Raw genomic sequence first — 23529 nt, forward strand, 5'->3', positions numbered from 1 at the left:
CAGCCTCTCTCATCATTCTTCTTAAGAGCAGAATCCTAATCGGTCTGCCAGCAGAAATACAGTTTTGGCTTTGAAGATGTTATTTTTTCCCCCCCGAAAAGAAATAAAGTTTTGGCTTTGAAGATACTATTATTATAGCTATATTTATTTATTTTTATCTCTCCCAGAATGAACTTGAGTCTTAAGAAGTGTCTGAGGCATTTTTACATTTCAAATTAAAACTTCAAAAGTGTTTAAAGCAGCGCTTCTGACAAATTGTTTGCAGCAGTGTATTTAAATGGTCATCGAATAATTTAAACCACAAATAGATCAGTCGTGCCTTTCTAGTATTTCATTATCTGTCTAGTAATTTATTAATGGAACGTGCAAGAAAAAAGGGACTTTATTAGAAGTCTCAACAAAAATGATATTTTTCACTTATATTTATTATTCATTTCTCATTCTGTATCTTTGTTTGATAACACTTACTAATAAGTAATATGTGTCAATGGTTAACAAGTCCCTTTTATCCTAAGATGCTTATTAACATTATGTGTTAATAAGACTTTATAAGTGTTAGTGATAGCATCATAAATGCATTTATCATTTGATTATAAGACATTTAGAAGCAGTTATAAATAACTTGTTAACAGTTTAAAGACTGATGAATGTTAATGAAAGCCTTATGAGTTCATAAAGATTGTTTATAATAGCATTACAGACACATTTATTGGTCTTAACCAACTTACCTGTTAACCTCTGCATATACTTTATTTCTTTATCAAGATTAATACATACTTTATTATTCATTCATTACCAGTAAACTATGCTTTTTTGCAGCTACTACAATTTAGTTTTAAAATCCTTTATTGCAAACCTATTAACAGCTTTCTTAAAGACTTTTTGGGGCTTTACAGCCTTTTACAGCAGCACAAAGTAGAGCATGGCAACCTTATCATCAGAATAAATGTACGTTTCTGTGAGCCACACATACAAGCTGAAGCTTTACTTTTCTTCATGTTTCAACTTCACATTTCTTTTGAGTCAGTTTTCAACTTGACATTGTTATCCTTTTTTTGTTATTATTGTGTTTTTGGTCTGGTTAGGTTGAAGCATAACAACCACTTGGTGAGGGTTAGGGGAAGATCATGTTTTGGCTTGAAATACCTGCTGTAGACACCACAAACATGACTGGTTAGCTTAAAGGGGGATAAGGTCATCATTGCTCTTTTCATCACCACTTTGACAGCCTTTTTAGTTTTTGTGATGCTGAAGCATCAGCCCTGTTACCTTTTGTGAAATATTTGTATCGTGAAGTTCTGTGTTTTTTAAATGTTGTTTTGTTTTCTGAAATGTTGTTGTGTTATGACCCTCAGGGCCACCGTTTGAATCTTCCTTTGTAACCAATAATAATTCATGCACGAGCATGCATCTCACGTGTTCAATAATACATGAATGAGTGAAATAAAGTGTGAAATAAAATAAAAACAGTTGTAGTGTCATATTTAAATAAAAGAAACTCCTACTAATACTTTTGATTATGTGCACATTTTATTCATGTGATTAGATATTTCATAGACATTAATGTTTGGGTGCATTATAGCAGGGTCACACTCCCCTCTTTCTACTGCTCACAGATTTGATGGGGACTTTCTGAACTCCATTTTGGTGTGTACGAATCAGAGCATTTCCCTGACATAACGAAAGACAAATACAAGGGAAATATCTCTTTCTTTGAGATCTTCTGGAAGAGCTTAAGCAGGTAAGCCAGACACACACACTCACCTTTCTGCTGAGCGATTACACTGACTCATCAATCACAAATATCCAGAATGTGTAATTTACTCTGTATTATGAGAAACCATAGATCCTGTGAGTCCAGGATGTTTATCCAGGAATCATCAGTCAACCTGCCAGCCAAAATGGTCCAGTCCAAACTCCTGATCCAGAATCTCCAGACTGAACCTTCTTCAATCGATAATCCAGATATGTTCGAGGTCGGTTTGTTATCTGTCGCTGTATGCGCTCAAAGTGTGAATCCACGTGGCCACAGGAGTCAAGATCATATCATATCAGCCATATCAGTCATATCAGCTCTCCTCAAATGTCAACCTTCATGACCGTTCTTCTGTTCTCTTTCATACACTTTTACTCTCACACTTTCAGGGTGCTGCCGGCCAGTCAGATCAGGGTGGAAGATATGTAGGGTTCGGCCCTTACCGCATGGGTGTCGGAGAGATGTGTACATGTGGTCGGGCGTGGATTGAGGGCATGCAGACATATTACAGACCCTGTAGAATGAGGTGAAATAACTGAGCCCATGATGTGAAAGCATGCACCGATCAGGATCAATACACGATAGTCAGGTGATATTTATCAAATCCCGTAGTGTTACATCATGTAGTCTGAGCAAAAAATACATTGGAAATAACATTGGAAATGCATTGGTCTAATAATAAAGTTGTTCTATCCTACAAGTGTTGCTGATGTTCTGACCTATTTGGACTGTTTCCCATCTCCGTGCATCTTGGAAGTAGGTGACGTTGTGCCAGAAACCCCTTTCCTGCTGCTCCACCAAATGGTTTATTGATTAACTTACGTATTTTCCTTCATTGCCTGCGGGTTGATTTGTTCCATAATACTATCTCGGGAATGCCTATATTAATGTAGAGGTTTTGAAACATGCAAGCCTTTAATTATGCTATTACGTCATCAGCTTTTCACATTCATGTCAAGACATGGAAGGCACAGTGGGCTGATCTGCTGTCCTAGTTCATCAATCAAAACTAGCACGGAGCAGACAAGGTGAACCACTTGAGGAATGACGGAAACAGACAGCCAGACGTGTTGAATACTTGTTGTTGGTGACAGTGCAGTGAGCTCACCAGTGTTACCGGCAGGATTACCCCTTTACCCTTTTCTCCTATAAGGGTGTAGGCCTTGTGGGGTGGCCTGTGAGTGTGTGTCGTGGGAGGCAGCGTGCACTTGTTTGAGACAGTGAAGACTGCACGCTGCAACGAGTGATGAAAGCGGCAAAATGTCTAGTTAAGCTCAGGGCTACAGCATAACCTCATGAGAGGGTTGTCTTTATTGTGCAATAAAGCAACTGATGGTGAATGGCACCTGAACGCCTTGCTATCCTTCATTCAGCAGAGTGGTCCAGACCGCTAAGAGCTAGTTACCAGCTAAAATTAGCCAAGCTGGCTCGTCCATTTATCTTCAAAATAATGTCGCAGGAGAGCTTATAATATTGGTTCCCACCCGTAGCCGACCTCTTTTATGGAAGCTAATTGATGGCATTTAGGAGACACTTTTTCAGATGGTCTTCTCTAGTAACTCATCTGGGATACTTATCTAACTTATTAAACACTTATATAACGTATATATAACGTATATTTGGTTGCAAATTAAACATTCACAAAACACCATTTTACCAGAGACATACTACCAAACGATCTTTGGCGCTGATGGGATCTCTAAAATTTGCTTTGATGTAATTTAAAGGCACAATATGTGAGATTTGGCCACCTGTCTAATTCATACTACAAACAAACATGGGGCAGCATATCACCAGAGTAACCGCTGACTGCCTCTAACTTTAACTGCTGTTAGCTCGTAAGTTCAGATAATCAAACAGCTATCGGTCAGACAAACTGACTCGGCCCAGACTTGGAGCTCAGAGCACCAGCAGGGCGTGTTGGTTTTGATTACTATCGGACTGTAACCTCTTGAGGTACAAAGTGGATAGGGGTTAGCTGACTGGCATGCTAACTTCAGTAGATAGATGGCTTTGTACTGTGTTGCAGAGATGTCTTTGACATAATGTGAGCACTGTTTTTCTTCACGTTCTGTTGCAAATTTAAGTTCATTTTTGAATGTTTTAGGCTAAATTGAAAGGATAATTGAAGTTGACTCAGAGGAAAGTACGGACAAAATTTGTCTTCAAGACACGACAAGTCCTTACAGAGTGCTGGATTCCTGCAACTCATTTTTGAACAATTTTATTCAAGCATATCCTTCTGTGGGTTTTCTTTTCGTTTCTCTGTACATGCAGTAACAGGTCATCCATAAACATTTACCAAAGCCGCCACTTTCTTTCTCTTTCTTTCTTTCTTTCTTTCTTCCTTTTTTTCTTAAGCATACCTACCAGTGCGGGTAATTAGTCCCACCTAAGTCATTGCAATAAGCAACGTTTTTTTTCATTGTATAACTCTGACGTTTTTCAATGCATGCAAATAGGTGTCTAATTTGTTTTGTCACAAGCATAAACAGCTATCCTCAGATGGCTCCCTGTCTTTTTAGAACAAACAGCTCAGCTAACATGTACTCCTACTGTCTCACAGAGACATTAGTGGCAATTAGTGACAGGAGGTATATCAATGAGTGAGAGAGACTGTACTTTACCGTAGTTGTGCTTACAGAACTATTGATCAGTGGTGGAAATCTTTGAATCCATTTGAGTCCACAATAATGACATATGTCAGCAGAAATGGCTAGGCACACAGACCGACCGTAAATGGGCACAGACAGACAGACACTATCTCATCTCAGTGAACATCTGCATGCTGCAGAAACCAGTCATCATGATTTTAGGCAGCACTTTCACAGTGACTAACAGGGGGAAGGAAGCTACTTTATCGGCTTTACCGGATTCATGAGTAATGTGTGAGTAAACTACTGTTAGTTAGTAAGATGAGATAAAATATAATAAGACAAGATATCACATGTGCCTTGAAGCCCGTATACTATGGATGAATGAATACTGAGTATGTGCCCAGCATTGTGCAGTTCTGGTGTTGAGTTTCAAAAGAGATGTAGCTCACACTGGCCAGAAGGAGATGTGTTAGTGGCTAGTTTGCTACGTTCAAAAAGCTCTCTTCACTGTTTTAGTCTAATAAATACATAAATAAACAACTCTTTTAAATGCTGAAATGCCAAAATCATGTAAACACAAGCAAAATAGCCGTCACAATCATACCTCAGTCTGAAAAGGCTACCAGGCCTTACTGCTGTAGGTGTGTGCTTTGTGATATCTGAGTTAGCTTGGCTCAGGGGTTGTGTGCTTTGTGCTAATGCTAGCCACTGCAGCAGGCTGCAGCTCTGTGCTATGGCTCAGGAGCTGTATGCTTTGTGTTATTCAGTTAGCTGCTGAATGACAATCTGTCTCTGCTGCAGGTCGCTCGTTCGTCGCCTCAGGGGCAGTTTTAAATATTTTCATACAATTGGATTGGTTTATTAGAGGCCTGCAACAACCACAGTTACTGAATTTTATTATTGTATTTGTCAGTGCATTTGATTTATTGATTGCTCTCAGGATGTTAAGACATTTTCTACAAATATAACAATAATGCTTCTGGAATAAGTTACAAACCCTAGCTTTAATGTGATACAAGGCTACAGTGTGAAATATATCATTTAAGGAGATCCAGAGATTCACGCCCACAGAGACATTCTGAAGCTAATTGATTCTTCACACATTTTTTTTAATTAGAAGTGATCAGCATGTTAATACATTTTCTCAAGCTGCTTTCAATGCAGCTATGTATTACTTGCATTTAGGAGGTGTTTCGAAAAGCAAGCCCATTTCCGCTCTCTATGACACAAACCTACCCTGATAAAGTGGTCAGTTATCAACCATAACGTAAACAAGAAATCTAATCATTTTACCTTCTAGGCTTCTTCTTGCTGGAGTAGAAAAAAAACTGTTCACTGCCAACACTGAGCTTCCAGTTCAAACATGTGTTGCTCCAATATGATCTGATCTGACGAAGTGAAATTAGCCACGCAGTAAAACTGATGCACTTTGTGGAGGCACAGCTTGTGTTGGAACTGTATGAAAGTGGTTTGGCTCAAGTTTCTCATTGCTCTATATTCATATGCCGGGCACAGAGTCAACCAGTTTTAACTGTGGTGAGACGGGTGAAACAACATGACCCCAAAACATATAATTAACTGACATGAGTGCTCTACTTTAACATTTCTGGCATGTTTTGTTTGTGGAATAAACCAATACAAGGTGTGTTTTAAACAATCAATTAGCATTGTCTACATCTCATCATGGTTTTTCCCTTTCACACCTAAGTAGTGAGGATGATCTTTTTTTGCACATACATAAACATTCATAAACCCCAAAATCTGAATTTTTACATTAGATTAGTGGGATGAATAAATAATACAAACTCCCTGAGAACGAGTAGTGTGACTAAACAACGGCCAAAACGGAGATACCATCATGTTCACAAACAAACACAGACATAGCAACATGCCTATGTTGTTGCCTATTGTTATTTATCTTGCATCATCGGAAGCTGGTTGGCATGCTCTACCACTAGAGTTGCTTAAGGACAGACAGACTGATAAACCGAGATGAAGAAAGATATAGTGACAGCATACGAAGGTATGTGTACGGCCTTACTCACTGTTTTATTATGCGGACTCACCCCAGAGGTGACAGTCTGCATGCAGGGCACATTGGATTGTCGTCATCTAAGTATAGACTGTATAAAGTATATGCTCTGCTTCAGGCTTATATGGAACAAGATGCACATAAAATACATGTATGTCTAATTGTGAACACGTCCAGTTGCCTACGATACAGCACTTAGAATTAACATGACCTGGATGACTGAGAACCTTCATTAGCATTTGTAATTGTCATTTTAACATATTGGCTATAGTATATCAAGGATTTGCACAAATAATATGAAAAGAAGACTTCACAGTGAGGAAAACATCATGTCAAAAGGTGTATTTCCGCCTTAAACAGCAAGCAGTCTAACCTGATAACATATATAATAGAGTGCTTAAGCCAAGAACTGGGAGTGCCCCGGTGTGACATTGGAACCTCACACCTCTAAGTCTTTATTTAATTACATATGATTGTTCGAGCCTGTCGTGAATGAACCAGTTTACGTAACCGTGCGCAGTGCCCAGAATTTTCGTGTCAGTTGGACGGTGAAATCTTTTGTACTAGGTGCCTGGGGCAGCATGGTAAAGATTCCAAGACTGCTCGTTGTCTGAACCCATTTTATAACCATTTAATTCACGGCAATAATTTATTTATGTAATCGCAACAGCAGTTATCTAACAGCGTTTTTTTTTTCATTAAGAGCAGAGCAGACTACAGAGACCAGACATTCCCTGATGAGCGAGCACACATGTACTGTCGCTTTTTAAATATTTTCACTTTGTTAAAGTAAAATAACGGGACAGCAGATAACATCTTTATATTTGAATTTTCCAACATACTGAAATATATCACAAGGTCTGTGATGTTAAATTGTGATATATCACGTAGCACTATTTATCACATAACACCATAGTTATGATGTCTTATGATTAGTAGCGTTATAAGAAATTCCTTAAAGAAATTTCAACCTTGTTAACGCTGGATGATTGTTTGGTGTACTATGTTTATGTTTAGTTAGTATATTCAATCTGTTTAAAGTAATGTGTTAAAGCAGGGTGCATGAAGGAAGTTAAATTTAACACACAATTTAGCACAAATAAACAGTCTTAGTTTGTGATTACTCCTTTGACGACAGAGCGGTATGCCTCAGAGAGCAGACAGACAAGTATGTCTCACCATTATTTTAAGAGATGGGCGTAGTCATGGTCTGAACTCCTTGTCCTCCAACCGTTTGTCTGAGAACTTTCTCCATTAGCTAGGCAGTTTGACTGATGATTGATGTCATTCAACAAATAGACATCTTTTAAACAAGATAGAAAATTTCCTATTCTGGGAAATGGTGTGTATTTAGGGGCCATTGGACATCCTGTAAAAGAACACATTGACAGCATGGGAAATACGTGCTTGCAAGTACATCATCAGGAGCTGGTTTGCATGCTCTACCACCAGAGTTGCTAAGGGACATAAATAAACCAATAAAATGAGACTGAGGACAGATATGGTGACAGCCGTGGAAGGTATGTGTACGGCCTTACTCATTGTTTTGTTGTGGGAGCTCACCTCACAGGAGAAAGTTTGCATGCAGGGCACATTGGATTGTCTGCATCCAAGCAAATACAGTGTACATACATAGTATGCAGTCTTCATGACTCTTAGTTGTACTGTCTCTGACCAGAAGTGAATAAACTTGCTCTACTTAAGGCTTATAAAGAAAGGCTTAAGAGATTCATTCGAATAGGTCGATTGCCGGTGACAGCCAATACCAAGGCCAGCAACAGGTGTAGTGGACCTTCGTTGTACGCTCACAGATTGGTTAGGTTTGGGCAAGAAAAGTACTTGGTTGGCTTAAAATAAATACATTACTCATATAACTTCACGTATGAACATGACTACATAACATACATACCTTCAGTTACGTTACAGCATGACGAAACTTAACTACGTTATTAAGTTAAAATGACTCACCGTTGACTTTTGCTTTCACACGAACGGCAGTCTCCTGTGCATGTTCAACTTTCTCCTTTACAGTCGTGATAAGTACTGTGGGTAATTTTGTGCCCATGGCGCACAAGATGGGAGAGTGAAAGCGAGGTTTATAGGCAACAAATCTAAACGTTGATGGTGTCATTATGCTATTGGCATTATATTGTGCAATCAACATCTACTTCATAATGACAAGTTAGAGCACACAACTTGTATATTGCCAGTTTCACATACCAGCTATGGTATATGGATTGGTGATTCGCACAAGTTATACGAGAAGAAGACCTTACAATTACATCACAGGTTTGCAGATCAAAACATGATTGTTGAATGTGTGGCTCAAAGAAAACATCACCATTCTTCAGGCATGTCATACATTCACCAGTTTATGTAATCAAACCTGGGCAATGCCTAGAGTTTGTCAGTTTGATGGTGGCCTTCATGTTAAAACAATGGGGTATTGTGTCATCGTTACAAGAGGCAGCATTGTGAAAACTCCTGGACTGGTCTTGGCCTGAACCTGTTTTCACACATTAAAGTGCCAAATCACAACAGAAGTTATCTAACTTTTTATCTAGAGCAGGCCAGATCCAACATACCTCCATGAGCAAGCGCTTGGCGACAGCGGTGTATTGACACTACTAGTCTTCTTTTCGTAATATTTATATAAATTAGCTCTTATTTCAGTTAAGTCAGTGGTGGCGTGCTAATGTAGCTGGCTAGCTAGGCAGACTCTCCCTTTCCTTTCAGCCGGAGTGGGTGTTAGTTGGTTTAAGTTTCTATGGTAAGGTTAATCAGGGCTATAACTACGTTTTTTTTCACTAGCCACGGGAACGTTTTTACTGCCAAAGTGTTGAATGTGAACATGAATTATGAGGTCATACAAGGACTGAATCATTTGTGGCCAATGTTGCATTCCCCGCCCGTGCCTCATTTAAACTTAGGCAGCTGACACATACATACCAGTACACACAGTACACACACCAGTTTTATGTAATCAAACCTTGGCAGTGCCTAGAGTTGTCGTTTAAGTTATCTAACTTTTTATTTAGAGCAGGCCTACAGAGAGCCAACATACCTCCATGAAAAGGCACATGGCGACAGCGGTGTACTGACGCTTTTAGATATTTTCACTTTGTTACAGTAAAAATAACAATTGGACAGCAGATAGCATGTTTATCTCGGAATTTTGCATAAAATTACTCCTGGATAACACACATACAACATTTTGAAATATAACACAAGGCCTGTGATTTTTTTTAATTACTGTGTGAAATATCCAAATTGATCTAATACAACATACTAATGATGTCTTTAAATATAATTTGTAGCATCATGTCTTATAAGACATTCCTGTAAACAGTTTTAAACTTCTTGGAGAACTCTTGATGGTTGTTTCATGTTGTCGTGTTATGTTTAGTAATTCTATCTGCTTTAAGTAGTGCATTAAACCGGGGTCCTGACGACCAGGCTGCAGTGGCTAAGCGATCGCACAAACGATTGTCCTTTTTCCAAATTCTACTAAATCCATGCAAAAACAAATATACATATATATGTTGCTGGAAGACTTTTGATTACTTATTTCAGGGCATTCAAACACACTGTAAAGGAATGAATTCATATATGAGGACATACTATGGAAGTCAAGAAAGGCCTTGCTTACCATTTATTAAGTTTTCTTTTTAATTATTTATCTGGAAAATACTAGGTTTGTTTTATTGAGATTACCAGCTATCACGAGAACACAAAAGAAAGCTAAACAGTGTACCTTGGCACTAGTTTGATCATATGTCACACAGCACTGTATAACATAACAGGTCTTGTGATATATTTCAAGATATTATATGTGTCATTCAGAAAAAAATGTACAGACAGCTCCAATATTTTTATTGTAACAGTGGGAAAATATCTAAAAAGCAACAGCACACTGCTGTCGCCGAGGGGAAAGGTTGGGTATCTGTAAATTAAAGAGTCGGTCTGGACCTGCTCTGAATAAAAAGTCTTAAGAGATAATGTCTGTTGTGATTTGGCACCATCTTAAATAAAACTGACGTGAGTTGATTTGCCTAATGAAAGTACAGGCTGTCTTTTCATAGACCTGCCCCAAAAAAAACTGTTACAAAACAGTTTCTTGGCATAGCCCAGAATAGGTTACACAATCTGGTTCATGAAATATAGGCTGGAATGTTCAAATCCTATTGAGCGCCCAACCCCTAACTACAGCCGGTTCCAGCTCTCGGCTCCAGTGTTCTTTTATACATATTATGTAATTGTTTTAGACTACGTGCTGTTGAGCAAATGTGTGTTTTCATAAATTTGATCAGGACATGATTTTTTTTTTTCCTTGAGCAACAACCATATATTGTTCTGAAGCAGTGACCATACTGTAAAGTCTGCCTGGACAGGGAGCACGGAGCACTTTGGGAGTGCTGGTGTTGACTATACTCTTTAGGTACAAAGTGGCTAGGAGTTAGCCCGTTAGCATGCTAACTTAAAGCTTGGGTAGGTAATTCTGTTGAAAAGCATTTTCTATCATATTTGTATAACATTTCTTAACATCCTGACAGCAATCAAAATATTAAATGATCTCTGGCAGCCACAGGGCTGTGAAAACTTCATCCAGTCAATTTAACCGGCCCAACAATTTTGTATGGACAGACTACCTGTCAATCAATCTGCCCTTACCTGACCCTGTGCTGACTCCGCCCATCAGTCATTGCGCGTGACCGGCTTTCTACACTAGAAACTACAGCCACACTTCTCATCACCAGCGGTACCTCCAGCAGCTTACACTGCTGAACAAAGAAAGAAAAGAAAGACTGCACTCGAGAAGGCTACCAAAAAAGAAGTGACAGCGCAAGAAGTAAAACGAGCCTGGACGGGTAATGAGCTGGTTTGTTTTGTTGGGGAAATGATTATTACTCTGCATTATGTAGTCAGCATAGCTAACGTTAGCTCCTCATGTGCTCTCATATGTATTCACCCAACACTAACGTTAGCAGGTTGTAGGGTTACACCCCGCCTTTCTGAAAATAGACTTCCATTCTTCGTAATGGCAGGGTTTCCCATTTTTTCTAAAGACCCCGCTATTCCGAAAAGGCTATTGGGGAACCCCTGGCCCTAACCCTAACCCTAACCCTATTGGGAAGTAATTGGAACTTGAAAGTCGGATTCGGAACAGCGGTGTTTCAGAGTGGGGGTGTTTCGGAATGGAAGGCCGTCCCCAGGTTGTAGCTGACGTTAGCTAGCTAGCTAGCTAAAAGTCCACTGTTCAGAGGTCAGAGGAAGATTACATATATGACTGTGAATATAGTTTGCATTGTATTTGTGAGCCGATGTTGTTAGATGGTACTTATGTGACGTTCATTCATATAGACTTTGAACTGGATGTTTTACAAATGTGCTGATGTTGCCTATTTCTGTGTCCTATAGTTATGAGAGGGATGCATCAACTTCCAGCCTTGAAGCGTCATTTCACAGCAGAACCATGCCCTGAGGTTTCCACTATTTCTGCAGAGTCTCTCTGACAGGTGAGTGTCACTTGATGCTGACAGCAACATGGATCAGACCACTGTTATTCATGTAATATGTGTTTCAAAAAGTCCAGCATGTAGAGCTTGTACACACTACTGTCAAAATGCATAGAAAAAACAATGAGAATGTGAAACTATGTAAATTACTCTGAAAGTGACATTTAGCTAACCCCCCCAAAAAGTAGAATTGGTAAATATGAAATGACTAAATGGCACAATTCTGGTTGGTACTATTTCTGGTTGTTTTCAGGAATGTTTGTCACTGCATAAAATGCAACTCAAGTTGTGGCGTTATAATAAATTGAAAGTAATTTCAAGGCCCTTGAAAAGCTGCATTTACTGTCAGATAAGTAATTGTGCTATTCTTTCTACAGGACAGTCACTGCCAAAACAGTAGAGGATTGAGAAGGCACCGACATAAGCAGCCTAACCAGTCAAGAAACCTCTGGACGTCCTTCCTGTATATAGTTGTTTATGCTAACTGTACTGTATATTGTCTGACCGATAAAAGGTATACTATATTTGTAGTGTTATTTATTTACCCGTGTTCCAAGAAATGGAATAAACAAGAGTCTTGCCTAATTCAGTTGTTATTATTAGTGCATCATGTAAAGTGAAAGAACTGTAACGGGTTGGTTGTTTATGCTGGAAGTGTAAAGAAAAGGCATTTATCATTTTCAAGACTTTATTCAAACAAGTTAGAGATGACGCAAAACAAGGAGTAAATACAGAACGACAGAGTTCCAGCACTTGTGATTGCTCCAAACGTAGTCCTTGAATTCTGGCCTGTAAAGCAACAGATGAGCAACATGATTAGATATTTTTATGGAACAGAGCTCGACTGTCCTCGGCATCCTGTAGACATATACACTATCAAAGAATGTGATTCTGATTAGGGCACTTGTGCCCAAGTTACATGCCTGGTCAATATACTGTACAAACACAAATACCTGCTCATGTGCAACCCTTTTCTACTCGACCTATGAACACCCGCCTCTCGACCTGTCGCCCTCACGCCCACAGCCTCTGCCTCCACTCATGGCGTCCGTGCTGACGGGATGATGTGCTTCGCTCTGGCATGTCTCAGAGTCAACAATGATCTCATCGTGGAAGCTCTAACATGCAAAACATCGTGTCGTGAATATTCACGTTCGTCTGAGAATCACTGAGAGAAACAAAAAAATAAAATATGTAGCAGGCCCACACTTGTCTTGATGTTTTAGCTTTTCCATATCTAATGTACCATATAATATACCATCTGATGTACCTTACCATAGCCAGCTGCTGCTAGCTAACCAGCAATGAGTTACAACATCAAAACACACTTTCAAAACAATGTCTGAATGCTAAAAAAAGCTAACTTGACAGCTATCAGTGCTAGCAATGGCTATGTTGGTTGTTTACGTTCAATTTGATAATATTAGGTGTTTACTTACAGGTGAATGAGACATGAGGTAGCTACTTGCTGTTAGATGTTGTGATGAAAACGAGGCACTGGTACTCTTCTTCACACCGCTCGTGAGGACTCGTACTCCGACGGCGGTATTCGGCAGTTGTCGGACGGTGCGCGTTCATGGTTTGGGGGGAGCGGCTTTGGAGAGAGGCCTGAGTGCGGGGGGCAGAGTTAACTGGCTGGATACTTTCAAATCTAGCTTGGGCGTGACGGTTTTTCCAACTTACCGACCCCAGCTTTAAGTAGATAAACCTGCAGCACAGTAGATAGGCATCTTTGAGATTTGAGACTGTTGTTTGTTGCTTCACACAATGTTGATGACGTTAGTTAACTTTTGAATGTTTTTAACCAAAATTCTTATGTATTGCACCTTTAACCTCACCATGAATGGCAATGTCATCTCTCAACATCAAAGCTAAATGTTGGGTAATTTCTTTTTTATGCATTACGATTTTTCTCTGGAGGTACCTCTCCTGATCTCGGAATGAAAGCTCTGTGCCAAATAAAAAATGTGTAAGAAGACAGAATTTAAAAGGTTGCACGTCTCACAGATTGATTTCAACTTCGCAATTTCACACATATAATGGAAAAAAATGTATATTCTAGTTTTTGAATTTGGGGTTTAATTGGATGTTACGCTTTCAGCCTCTCTACATCTGAAACTAGTTAAAGGAGTACCCTGTCATTTTAAAAGGCTATTCATTTATGTGTTTGTTTTTTCCCAAGAGGCTTTGGCCGACAGCACATGTGTACAATCCACGTCCCAGAGTCTGTGCACATGTGTCTGCATGCTTAACCTCATTCTTCCTCTTGGATCCTACCCAAAAATTGTGCATGTGAGTCAGATCAGCATTACGACAACATGAGTTTGTCCCTGAAGAGGCTCCGTGTGACAGTTCTTTCAAGGGGCAGGATATAAACAAAGGCGCTTCCCTTCTTTGGCTAAACTCCACCCACATGCAGAAGGTTCAGCCTCATTTCTAAACTCAATACATAAACTCCAGAGAGTGCAGAGGCACCACAGACTCACGATCCTCTTTTCTACTTCATCTCTGGCATTGACTTGCTGAACCAAATGGTGAATTTCAATCTGTAAGTATATTTTTTAAGATTAGATTTTAGATTTGTATTTTCGGAGCTGTTTTTCGGTCATGTAGATGTCTTATTTCTGGACTGATTGATGTTTAATTACATTTTTTTTCTGCTTATAGATAATCTGATGCAGCCCTCTGGCAAAGTCAACATAGTTACTGTGTAACATCTACAGCTGGAAAATGAATTGTACAAGGTAAGCTTCTTTACTTTCATTGAACTGTCATTACATGTCCAAGCAGAATTTTGGCAAAACAGAAATCCCTTGTAATGATAGATCTTAACTTAACCCCATCATGTCTTCCTCCCCAGAGTTCTCCAAGCGTTGGGTAGTCACCACCAGCAGGCTGTGATGCCGGTCGACCTGGCCATGTGCCTGAGCCTCAGCCAGCGTCAGCCTCTTTATCAACTGCTGTCAATGGCTCCCCTGAAACCCAAGCAGCACCATTATCAGCAGACTGACTGTCCACAGAGGACCAGCCTTCGCTCTCCCCGTCACTCCGTCTCTTCCCCCTACCCTACATCATCATCGCTGCCGTCATCCACTGCGCCCTCAGGGCCTCGGAGCTGTTTTCGCAAAGACGGCGCAGGTCCGAACAAGAAGCGAGTGGTGTTCGCGGATGCCAAAGGATTGGCGCTCACAGCTGTACGTCTGTTTATCCCTGAGCCGTCCTCCTCTGTTTCTACTCTGCTGATGAAACCCCCCCCAGCCAAACTGCAAGGCCAACAGTCGATTTCAAACAAACAGCAGCGCTACAAGTTGCGGCTGGGTTTCTCCCAGCCGACACTTGACTTGAAAGCCTTCCTTGCTCGTCTGCGAGAGACACGCGTACAGCTGGAAAGCTGCAACATTTCAGAGAACATATTGCGTGGCAAAGTGTGTGTCTCCCATGTCTGTGTTGAAAAGTCTGTGAACATCAGAGTGACCTTCGACTCTTGGAGGAGCCATCATGACATTCCTTGCACATTCCTGCAGCAGCAGCGCTGTGGAGGTTCTGATGTGGATGTTTTTGCCTTTGACCTAAGCCTACCGAAGAAAATGGATCCAAAGGAGAGGGTTGAGTTTTGTGTGTACTTCAGGCCCGGACCTGGCACAACGCCGCACTGGGATGACAACAGGGGGTTGAATTACAGGGTGTTCATGGAAAAAGATGGATTGAATGCTAACCAAGGCGATGCTTACTATTCTTACCCCAAACTTTCACAAAATCGGCCACCGTCATGGCCTTCACCATCTTGGCCTTCACATGTGTCCCTCAATGTGCAGAACTCTGCTGAGCTTCAGTATCTTCAGAGGAGTTTGTCAAGCAGAGTGACAGCAGAGTGGAAAGCTCTGTGTGCAGACCAGTGAATTCAGCCCGTGACTGCTTACCAGAGCAATATGACAACATAAATAATGTGAAAATATTTATTTGATAGTATGTGCTTTCAGTGATGTATGGACTTTGGACTGATGTCCAGCTCACCCACCTGAGCACAACTACCCAGCTGCAATGTGAATAATACATACTGCATGTATGTTCTGATTAAATCTGTTTTATGAAAAAAAAAGCTTTTCTTTGTCTTTTCTTCCCTCTGTAGAAGTGAAATCATTTAACCCATGCACATTTACAAATGCATCTTAAAGATGCACTATACAGAAAAAAAATCTACTCAGAAAGTTAATATATACAATATTAATAAGGTAATGATACACACTCTGAAAGTTCATATATATATTATTGATAAGGTAATAATCAAAACTCAGAAATAGTTATTTGATATATTTCCATATAAACAAGCTGTCCTTGAGGGGAATAAGGTCCCCAGAACACTGTTTGAAGCTAGAAAGGTGGCAGGGTCCGCCACATATAGACAAAGTATAACAGTTTGAAACTGTGTCGTACTTTAAGATCAGTTTGTTTATTCAGTTTATCTAGTCATGAAAGCGAAGACAGTTTGTTTATTTAGTTTGTTTAGGCATGAAACAATTAGACAATGAAGATCTTTCTCTTCTGATTTAAATGTCATCCCAAAAACTACATAGTGCACCTTTAAAGTTTACTTAATTTGTGTGTCCTAGCATGACACATGACACGTAAGCCCTGATACAGGATCCCTGGAGGGAAAGTGAAAACCTGAAACCTGTGTTTGTCTGAGAGAACGCACATGTATCAGTCCACACAGAGACGAAGACATGATTTTATTCCAAGAATCTTTTGAACTAGTAACATTGAGCCACTAACCCATTTTCTCCAAGCACAGGAAAGAACAAATTAATGACCTGTGCTCGTGACTTTTGTTTCTATTACACTTGGCTTGGGCTCAGATTTCAGGTGTGTCTTTTCATGTGGTACGTCATGCATACCAGAAGGAAGTCAACAAAGTAAACGATCTTCTGGGAAAACTGCCGCACATGGTTTGCATGTGACAGCCTGTTCTAGACACTCCCCTACCTGCAGTGAAAAGTGGAACAGCAGACGGCATCTTGTATTGTACATGATTGGTATGGCAAATAGCAGTAGTAACCATGGCAGCATCAGGGCCAGCATGTACTTTGAAAAAATGCGTGGGCTACATGCAAGGGTGGAGTCACCCTCCACAATAAGAGAGTCTCTCCCTCTTCTGCTCTTGTTCCCCGCCTTCTTAGTCACCTTTCTGTTAGACTTGTTTCTTTCCTTTCTCGCAGGCTGGTCTCTGCCAGGACCACCGCCTCCGAGAATTACCAACGCTGAGTGATATCATCCGGAATGTTGCATGTGAGCCGTCCACACATGTAGCAGGTTTACACACCTTGATGCCAGAAACTGTAACTTACTTTTTAATGGGCGTCATCAATGTTCTGTTATTCCAGTGTTAGTTAAGCTTTATTTTTTCCCAACTTTTTATGGAGACAAGATCTCGGGAGAGAGACCTGCAATAAGTTACAATACAACCCAATCGGCAGAATAAATGTTAAGAACGTTTCTGCAAATCCACAGAAACGTTCAAAATGTTTCCGTCTTCTGCAACGTTACGTTTCTTTAGGTTCAATTCGCTATTTCTCTCTCTTCAGAATGCTGTGCTTATGATCTGGTTAGGGTAAGGGAAACATCATATATACCATCAGGAATATCGCACGTGAGCCATCCGCACGTGCGGCGGGTTTACACACCTTATTGCTAAAAGCTGTAACTTCCTTATTAAGGAGCGTCATCAATGTTCTGTGATTGTCAGATATTGGATCTCTCCCCTCCTGACATCTGATGAGTGATGAGCGTAAACAAAATCATAAAACAAGACAGAGACACTTAGAGTACTGGGAAGTTTCCAAATTGATCCTTGGATATATTTTGCAACTAGATATCAGCTGCCAGCAAAGCTGTAACAAATGCTTTACCAACAGAGGTTGTTTTGCAGCACATAATCTGAAGTATAAACATTTGCCATTCACACGTTCAAAGGCCTGTTATTCCAGTGTTGGTTAAGCTTTATTTATTCCCAACTTTTTATGGCGACAAGATCTCGAGAGAGAGAATGCAATAAGTTACAATACAACCCAATCGGCAGAATCAATGTTAGCTAAGTACGTTGCTGCAAATCTACAGAGACGTTCAAAACGTTTCCTTATGCTGCAACTTTACATGTGTTTAGGTTCAATTCTCTATTTCTCTCTCTTCATTACTCTGTGCTTATGATCTGGTTAGGGTAAGGGAAACATCATGGTTTGGCTTAAAATCCCATCCAGAATGTTGCACGTGAGCCGTCTGCATGTGCGGCAGGTTCACACACCTTGTTGCCAAAAGCTGTAACTTACTTTTTAATGATCGTCATCAATGACAAGACAGAGACACTCAGAGTACTAGGAAGTTTCCAAAATGATCGTTGGATATATTTTGCCACTTGATATCAGCTGCCAGCAAAGCTGTAGTTAGTTAAGCTTTATGTATCACCAACTTTTTATTGAGACAAGATCTCAAGAGAGACCTGCAATAAGTTACAATACAACCCAATCGGCAGAATAAATGTTAGCTAAGTACGTTGCTGCAAATCTACAGAGACGTTCAAAACGTTTCCTTATGCTGCAACTTTACATGTGTTTAGGTTCAATTCTCTATTTCTCTCTCTTCATTATGCTGTGCTTCTGATCTGGTTAGGGTAAGGGAAACATCAAATCCCATCCAGAATGTCGCACGTGAGTCGTCTGCACGTGCAGCGGGTTTACACGCCTTGTTGCCAAAAGCCATAACTTACTTATTAAGGAGCGTCATCAGTGTTCTGTGATTGTCAGGTATTTGATCTTTCCCCTCCAGACATCCTATGAGTGACGAGCGTAAACAAAATCATAAAAAAAATGGCACTGAGAGTAGTATGAAGGTTCCAAAATGATTCTTAGAAATGTTTCGCAACTTGATATCAGCCAGTTTTGGTTGCTGGCAATGTCCCCACAGACTCGAACTGTGGTCGCCTGTTTGGCAGTCTTGTAGCTTGTAATAATGCCACCTCCTTCACCTCCGCCTCCATGGCATATGACAGGAACCATGATATGCCATGTCTGATACAAATGTCAACCTCGGACGTATCTGTGGTTTGGACAACTTGTTAACTGCTAACATTATGTTATATCCTGTGACTGGGCTGTATGGTGACAGTTTATACTCGGAAGCACATATTAACCATTATGCCTAATTGCTTATTGGCATGCAATGATAGCGTGTTGACTCTTTACTAGTCTCTGCTGGTTTCAATAAGAAGTCTAGGGTATGTAAGCTTATGGGAAAATTGCCCTACTTCTCACTTGATTTATTACCTCAGTGAACAGTTTCCTAATGAGTTCATGGTCTAAATCTCTATGGTCCCATTTAGAGTAAAATAGACAATAACGCAGGGTGTACTCCTGTGATTTACAAGTTGCTACCGCGGCGTGCCCTCTGGTTCTCGGTCCGATCCAATCAAGATAGCCAATCAAGCTCCACGCCTTCATCCAAATATGGTCCTTTTGGCTCCAAAAAACCAAGATGGCTACAAACCAATGGGTAATGTCACATAACACTTCATTAATATGGTCTATTCTGATGTAACAGCACATTGAAGTGTTAATGTGTCAAAATAACTCTTTTCAATCAAGTCGCCCTAACTCAGATCATGCTCCCCATTCTAAAGTGAGGTCTTGCTCATAAGTAATTCACTAGTAGTTTGGCACTGGCTATACCAGCCTTGCAGTTGTAAATTATGGTCATGCAGAATAAACCATTAATATGTTTTATAATGACTTATAAAGAGCCAATATGCAGATATTATGCATGCTAATAAGAAACTTATAGGTTAATATGTGTTCTCTATTATATAGTGTTACCAAAGTTACAACTACCTGTATACATCATCATTACAAGAGCTCAGTCACACAAAGCAGTCAAAGCCAGATCAGAATATGGGTCTCATATAGGTCATTTACTGTAGGAAGACACTGACTGTGCAGCAAGGTGTCATTTATGTTCCTCAGACAAGAAGACTCCTGGTTGATGTGAGGCACAACCAGGTGCACGAGCCCCTTTCGGCAGCCCTAATGACAGCAAGAGAAGGTTAGAGAAAGGCTTTTCAGTGGTCAGTATCCACATAATATTTTGTTCCTCGATTTGTTGTTTCCCTCATTTTATCTCTGAGCCAGCAGCAGCCACAGCTGGCTGATGGCATGCAGCCAGCTACCAGCTGCTGGTGCTTACAGTGCTGATGTTTAGTGTTGTCTGAACAATAGCCCGGAGACTGATCCAGTGTGCTGCAGCCACAGCTGTGATCACACAGAGTGAGCTGATGGGAGCTAACAGTGGCTGTTAGCTGGAGCCAATACACTAGGCTGCAGTCACCAGTTTGTTTTCTTCTGGTGCCAGATAGTCCCGAAAGCTACCAAACTTTCACTTCCAACCATCTGGTGCCCTGAGAGCTGTGTGTAGCAATGAAGCATCCTGACCAGCGAATAAAGTCACACTTCCCATATACAGTACGTGTTGTGATCCAAGTTTCTGTGTTCTTTGTTTTGGTAGCTGGGCTGGGTGCACATGCATGTTAGTGCACGCGTTACGTGCTGCAAGCTGCTAAAGGGATCACCTTGGCTATGAGCTGGTTTTTCTTCTTCTTGACATGTTGGTAGATTGATGGGTACTTAACTTTACAGGGCATGATAGCGAATTAGCTGTTAATGATGCTGTGAATTTGTTTTGCAAATGGTGAAACCGCTAGATGTTGCAGAATGTTGTGTGTTGCACCTTTAAGATGCAAAATGATGTGAGGATCTGAACGTCCCCTAACTTTGTCTTTCTAAGCAAAAACTCATGCTCACCCCCGCCGTGCTCATATTACCAAAAATAAATAATAATTAGGGATCATGCAACTTTAAAGAGCATTTTACTTTGCAATAAATAAATAACGTAACAACGTAATAATAAAGTAACTAATAACATTTACTCAAATTACTAAAAAAAATAAGTATTTTTTCAAATCTGTAATTTTACTCATACTTATGCATTACGCAATCTACTTAGTTACTTTTAAATAATAATTAAATACTGAGTACAATTTTAATTTATATCTAGACCTTTTATCTGGCATTTTTGTAGCCAATAAGGCTGTCCGATCACAAATGGGCCAATGAGAACCCTGATATATGGGCAAAAAACACAAAAACTCTGAAGCACATGCGGGTTTGGAGAGGTGAGTGAGGAGAAAAAATTTAGACCGAAGATTTGGAGAAACAGAAACCCCTTCGACTGAGCGCCTGCTATTGATAATGCATTAAACATCAGCGGTTAGAAAGTAACTAATGCTCTGAGTAGCATTTAAAAAGAATTATTTTAATTAAGCTTTATTTTAACAGTCGTTTTACTTGTAATTGAGTAATATTTCAGTAATGTAACTGTACTCGTACTTGAGTACAGATTTTCAGCACTCTTTCCACCACTGCTGAGAACATTACTCGTTTGTGAGATTACACCATGTTTGGTCCACATTCAGAAAAGGTGACTCTGTGGATTATATGTTAAAAACAATAGAAGTTCAAAAAACAGCGTGAAACACTCTAAAATCCAAATTAATAAGCAGTAAAAATAAAACAGAAGTGAAACAAAAGCCATCATCCAAAACATGTTTTTTATTACTAAGTATATACATTTGTATCATTTCATTACGGGCAAATATTACATATATGTACATGTATATGAAGCACACTGTGACAGCTGACACGGACATAATATCTAATGGAAGAGTCTACATTGTATCATACAACTGATTTCATCCTGCAAACTAGGGGAGCAATAGGTGGACCATGGTGCCCTCTGTGGTAACTCGAGTTAAGAACACACCCTTAAATAACCAGCCGTCAGTAAACAGCATGTCAGGTAAAATGAGAGATGCAGATCTGTGTGTTCACGTCTGTGTTTATTGTCAGAATTACTTCACAATTACAAACACAGCAAGTGTAACTAGTACTAGTAGGGAATGATGGATGGCTATAGGTCACCAAAATGACAATTCATCCATGGATCTTGAGCAAATTGTCACTTTTGAAAACTAAAAAAACTGATATTTGAGTTGAAGCATAAATTCCTGATTTGAGACGGTTGTTCGCTCTTTATTGACATTTGTCGCTGGGCAGGTGCTCGTGCTCGGGGATCCAGGGTGATCTGGCAAAGCACTCGGCAGCCTTCCTGTCGCACTCACAGATGAACATCTCGCATTCGTCATTGTTGTCTGGAGGAGACGGAAGAAGAGAGAGCAATGTATAACGGTAACAGTGTCAGTTAATGTGTTGTTTAAAAAAAAGGCATTTTAGCAAGTCAACAAGCCAAGTAACATGTTCGCAAGTACAAGCCCCTTCATAGGATCAGGTTGTTTTGCTGTACTCACTGCCACAGGTGACCTTCTTGCTCTGCTCGTCACAGTTGTAGGCGTAGAACTCGGTGTAAGGGTTGTCCAGGATGGCCCAGCACTCGGGGTGCTGCATAGCATCAGTGTAACACGCGTCGTGCACTTGGCAGCATCTACGGGTCAGAAAGTCAAACAAAGCAAATTTTAAAAACAGACAGGACAAGTTTTTTTTTTTTTTTTTTTATCTTGTCTGGGTATAAGGCTGAATGAATCATGACCTGTCCAGATCATCCACGGGTGTGCCCGAGCCTCCTTTTCCGCAATAGCAGCCGTAGTCAGCGTAATCAAAAATTGGCCAGCTGTCAGGCATCACGCACAGGATCATCTGTCTGAACTGGTTGAGTGCCTTGTTGTCCAAAGACTGGGCTGAAGCACAACAAACAGACACAGTCACAATTCCATTCTTTCACAACCTCTGCGAGTACAGATGAACGGCTTCAGTCAGGTCGCACTCACCAACACAGAGGCTTGCAGCCACGAGAAGCAGAGTCTGGAGGGTATTCATCCTGTGTGTCAGAGGGCTAGTCACAGAGTATCTCTCACTCTAACATCAGGCCCTCTTTATATATCGAGTATGGGACCTTGGGACCTGGCCTGTCAGCTGTTCATACTCAACAGGGTCACACGCCTCGCAGCATGGCCACACTCTGTGAACTTTTCTGAATCCTGAATCTTGTCGAATATGTTTGATGTTCTGTCTAGACTTCTTTTTCATCAAAAAGAGTTGTTTGAACTCGACTGACCCGCACAGTGCCTGACGCCAACCCCATCCAGCACCTTCGGGAAGAAGTGGAACGCCAACATTCAACATCAATGGCTGACCTCTCTAATGCCCTTGTGGCTGACTGGAAGAAAATCTCTGCAGCCGGGCTCCATATCTTTATGGAAAGTCTTCCCAGAGGAGTCGAGGCTGTCATAGCAGCATATTAATGCCCATGGTTTTTGAATGAGATGACTGCATGTTCACACAACTTTTTTGTTTTTACTAGATTTTACTAAAGTTACCGGTAAATAACAAAAATCTGTCACGTGTAACACTTGGTTGTCAGTCACTATGTGTATTTTGCTGCAGATATGAATCAAAATGCAAAATAAATGTTTGATGAGACTTTTTCTGCCACAATTTACAGATTTTTTTTTACATATTGAGTGAGTGATGAGCTCTCTGAGGGATTCTTCTAGTGTCTGTACAATGTATTTAG

At 40.3% G+C, this 23529-nt stretch overlaps 2 protein-coding genes across 2 annotated transcripts; one reads left to right on the top strand and one right to left on the bottom strand.

Moving 5' to 3' along the window:
* Nucleotides 1-1901: 1901 nt before the first annotated feature.
* Nucleotides 1902-15800, top strand: ppp1r3c2a (protein phosphatase 1 regulatory subunit 3C2, duplicate a). Its single transcript, XM_073478378.1, has 3 exons — nucleotides 1902-1976; nucleotides 2146-2282; nucleotides 14762-15800. Exons 1-3 carry the CDS (start codon nucleotides 1902-1904, stop codon nucleotides 15798-15800), a joined length of 1251 nt encoding a protein of 416 aa, XP_073334479.1.
* Nucleotides 15801-21819: 6019 nt separating this feature from the next.
* LOC141005893 (phospholipase A2-like) lies at nucleotides 21820-22862 on the bottom strand. Its single transcript, XM_073477949.1, has 4 exons — nucleotides 22784-22862; nucleotides 22546-22693; nucleotides 22307-22440; nucleotides 21820-22150 (listed from the first exon to the last, which is right to left on the bottom strand). Exons 1-4 carry the CDS (start codon nucleotides 22830-22832, stop codon nucleotides 22032-22034), a joined length of 450 nt encoding a protein of 149 aa, XP_073334050.1. The 5' UTR covers nucleotides 22833-22862; the 3' UTR covers nucleotides 21820-22031.
* Nucleotides 22863-23529: the final 667 nt, after the last annotated feature.

The sequence above is a fragment of the Pagrus major genome, chromosome 12 (assembly GCF_040436345.1).
Source record: "Pagrus major chromosome 12, Pma_NU_1.0".
Lineage (NCBI taxonomy): Eukaryota > Metazoa > Chordata > Actinopteri > Spariformes > Sparidae > Pagrus > Pagrus major.

Excerpts from the sequence above, each read along its gene's own strand:
- ppp1r3c2a (XM_073478378.1), top strand. The coding sequence starts at position 1,902 with ATGGTCCAGTCCAAACTCCTGATCCAGAATCTCCAGACTGAACCTTCT. Across the intron at positions 1,977-2,145 it reads ATAATCCAGATATGTTCGAG|GGTGCTGCCGGCCAGTCAGA; the intron begins GTCGGTTTGTTA and ends TCACACTTTCAG. Across the intron at positions 2,283-14,761 it reads TACAGACCCTGTAGAATGAG|AGTTCTCCAAGCGTTGGGTA; the intron begins GTGAAATAACTG and ends CTTCCTCCCCAG.
- LOC141005893 (XM_073477949.1), bottom strand. The coding sequence starts at position 22,832 with ATGAATACCCTCCAGACTCTGCTTCTCGTGGCTGCAAGCCTCTGTGTT. Across the intron at positions 22,694-22,783 it reads GGCTGCAAGCCTCTGTGTTG|CCCAGTCTTTGGACAACAAG; the intron begins GTGAGTGCGACC and ends GTTGTGCTTCAG. Across the intron at positions 22,151-22,306 it reads CAAGAAGGTCACCTGTGGCA|ACAACAATGACGAATGCGAG; the intron begins GTGAGTACAGCA and ends CGTCTCCTCCAG.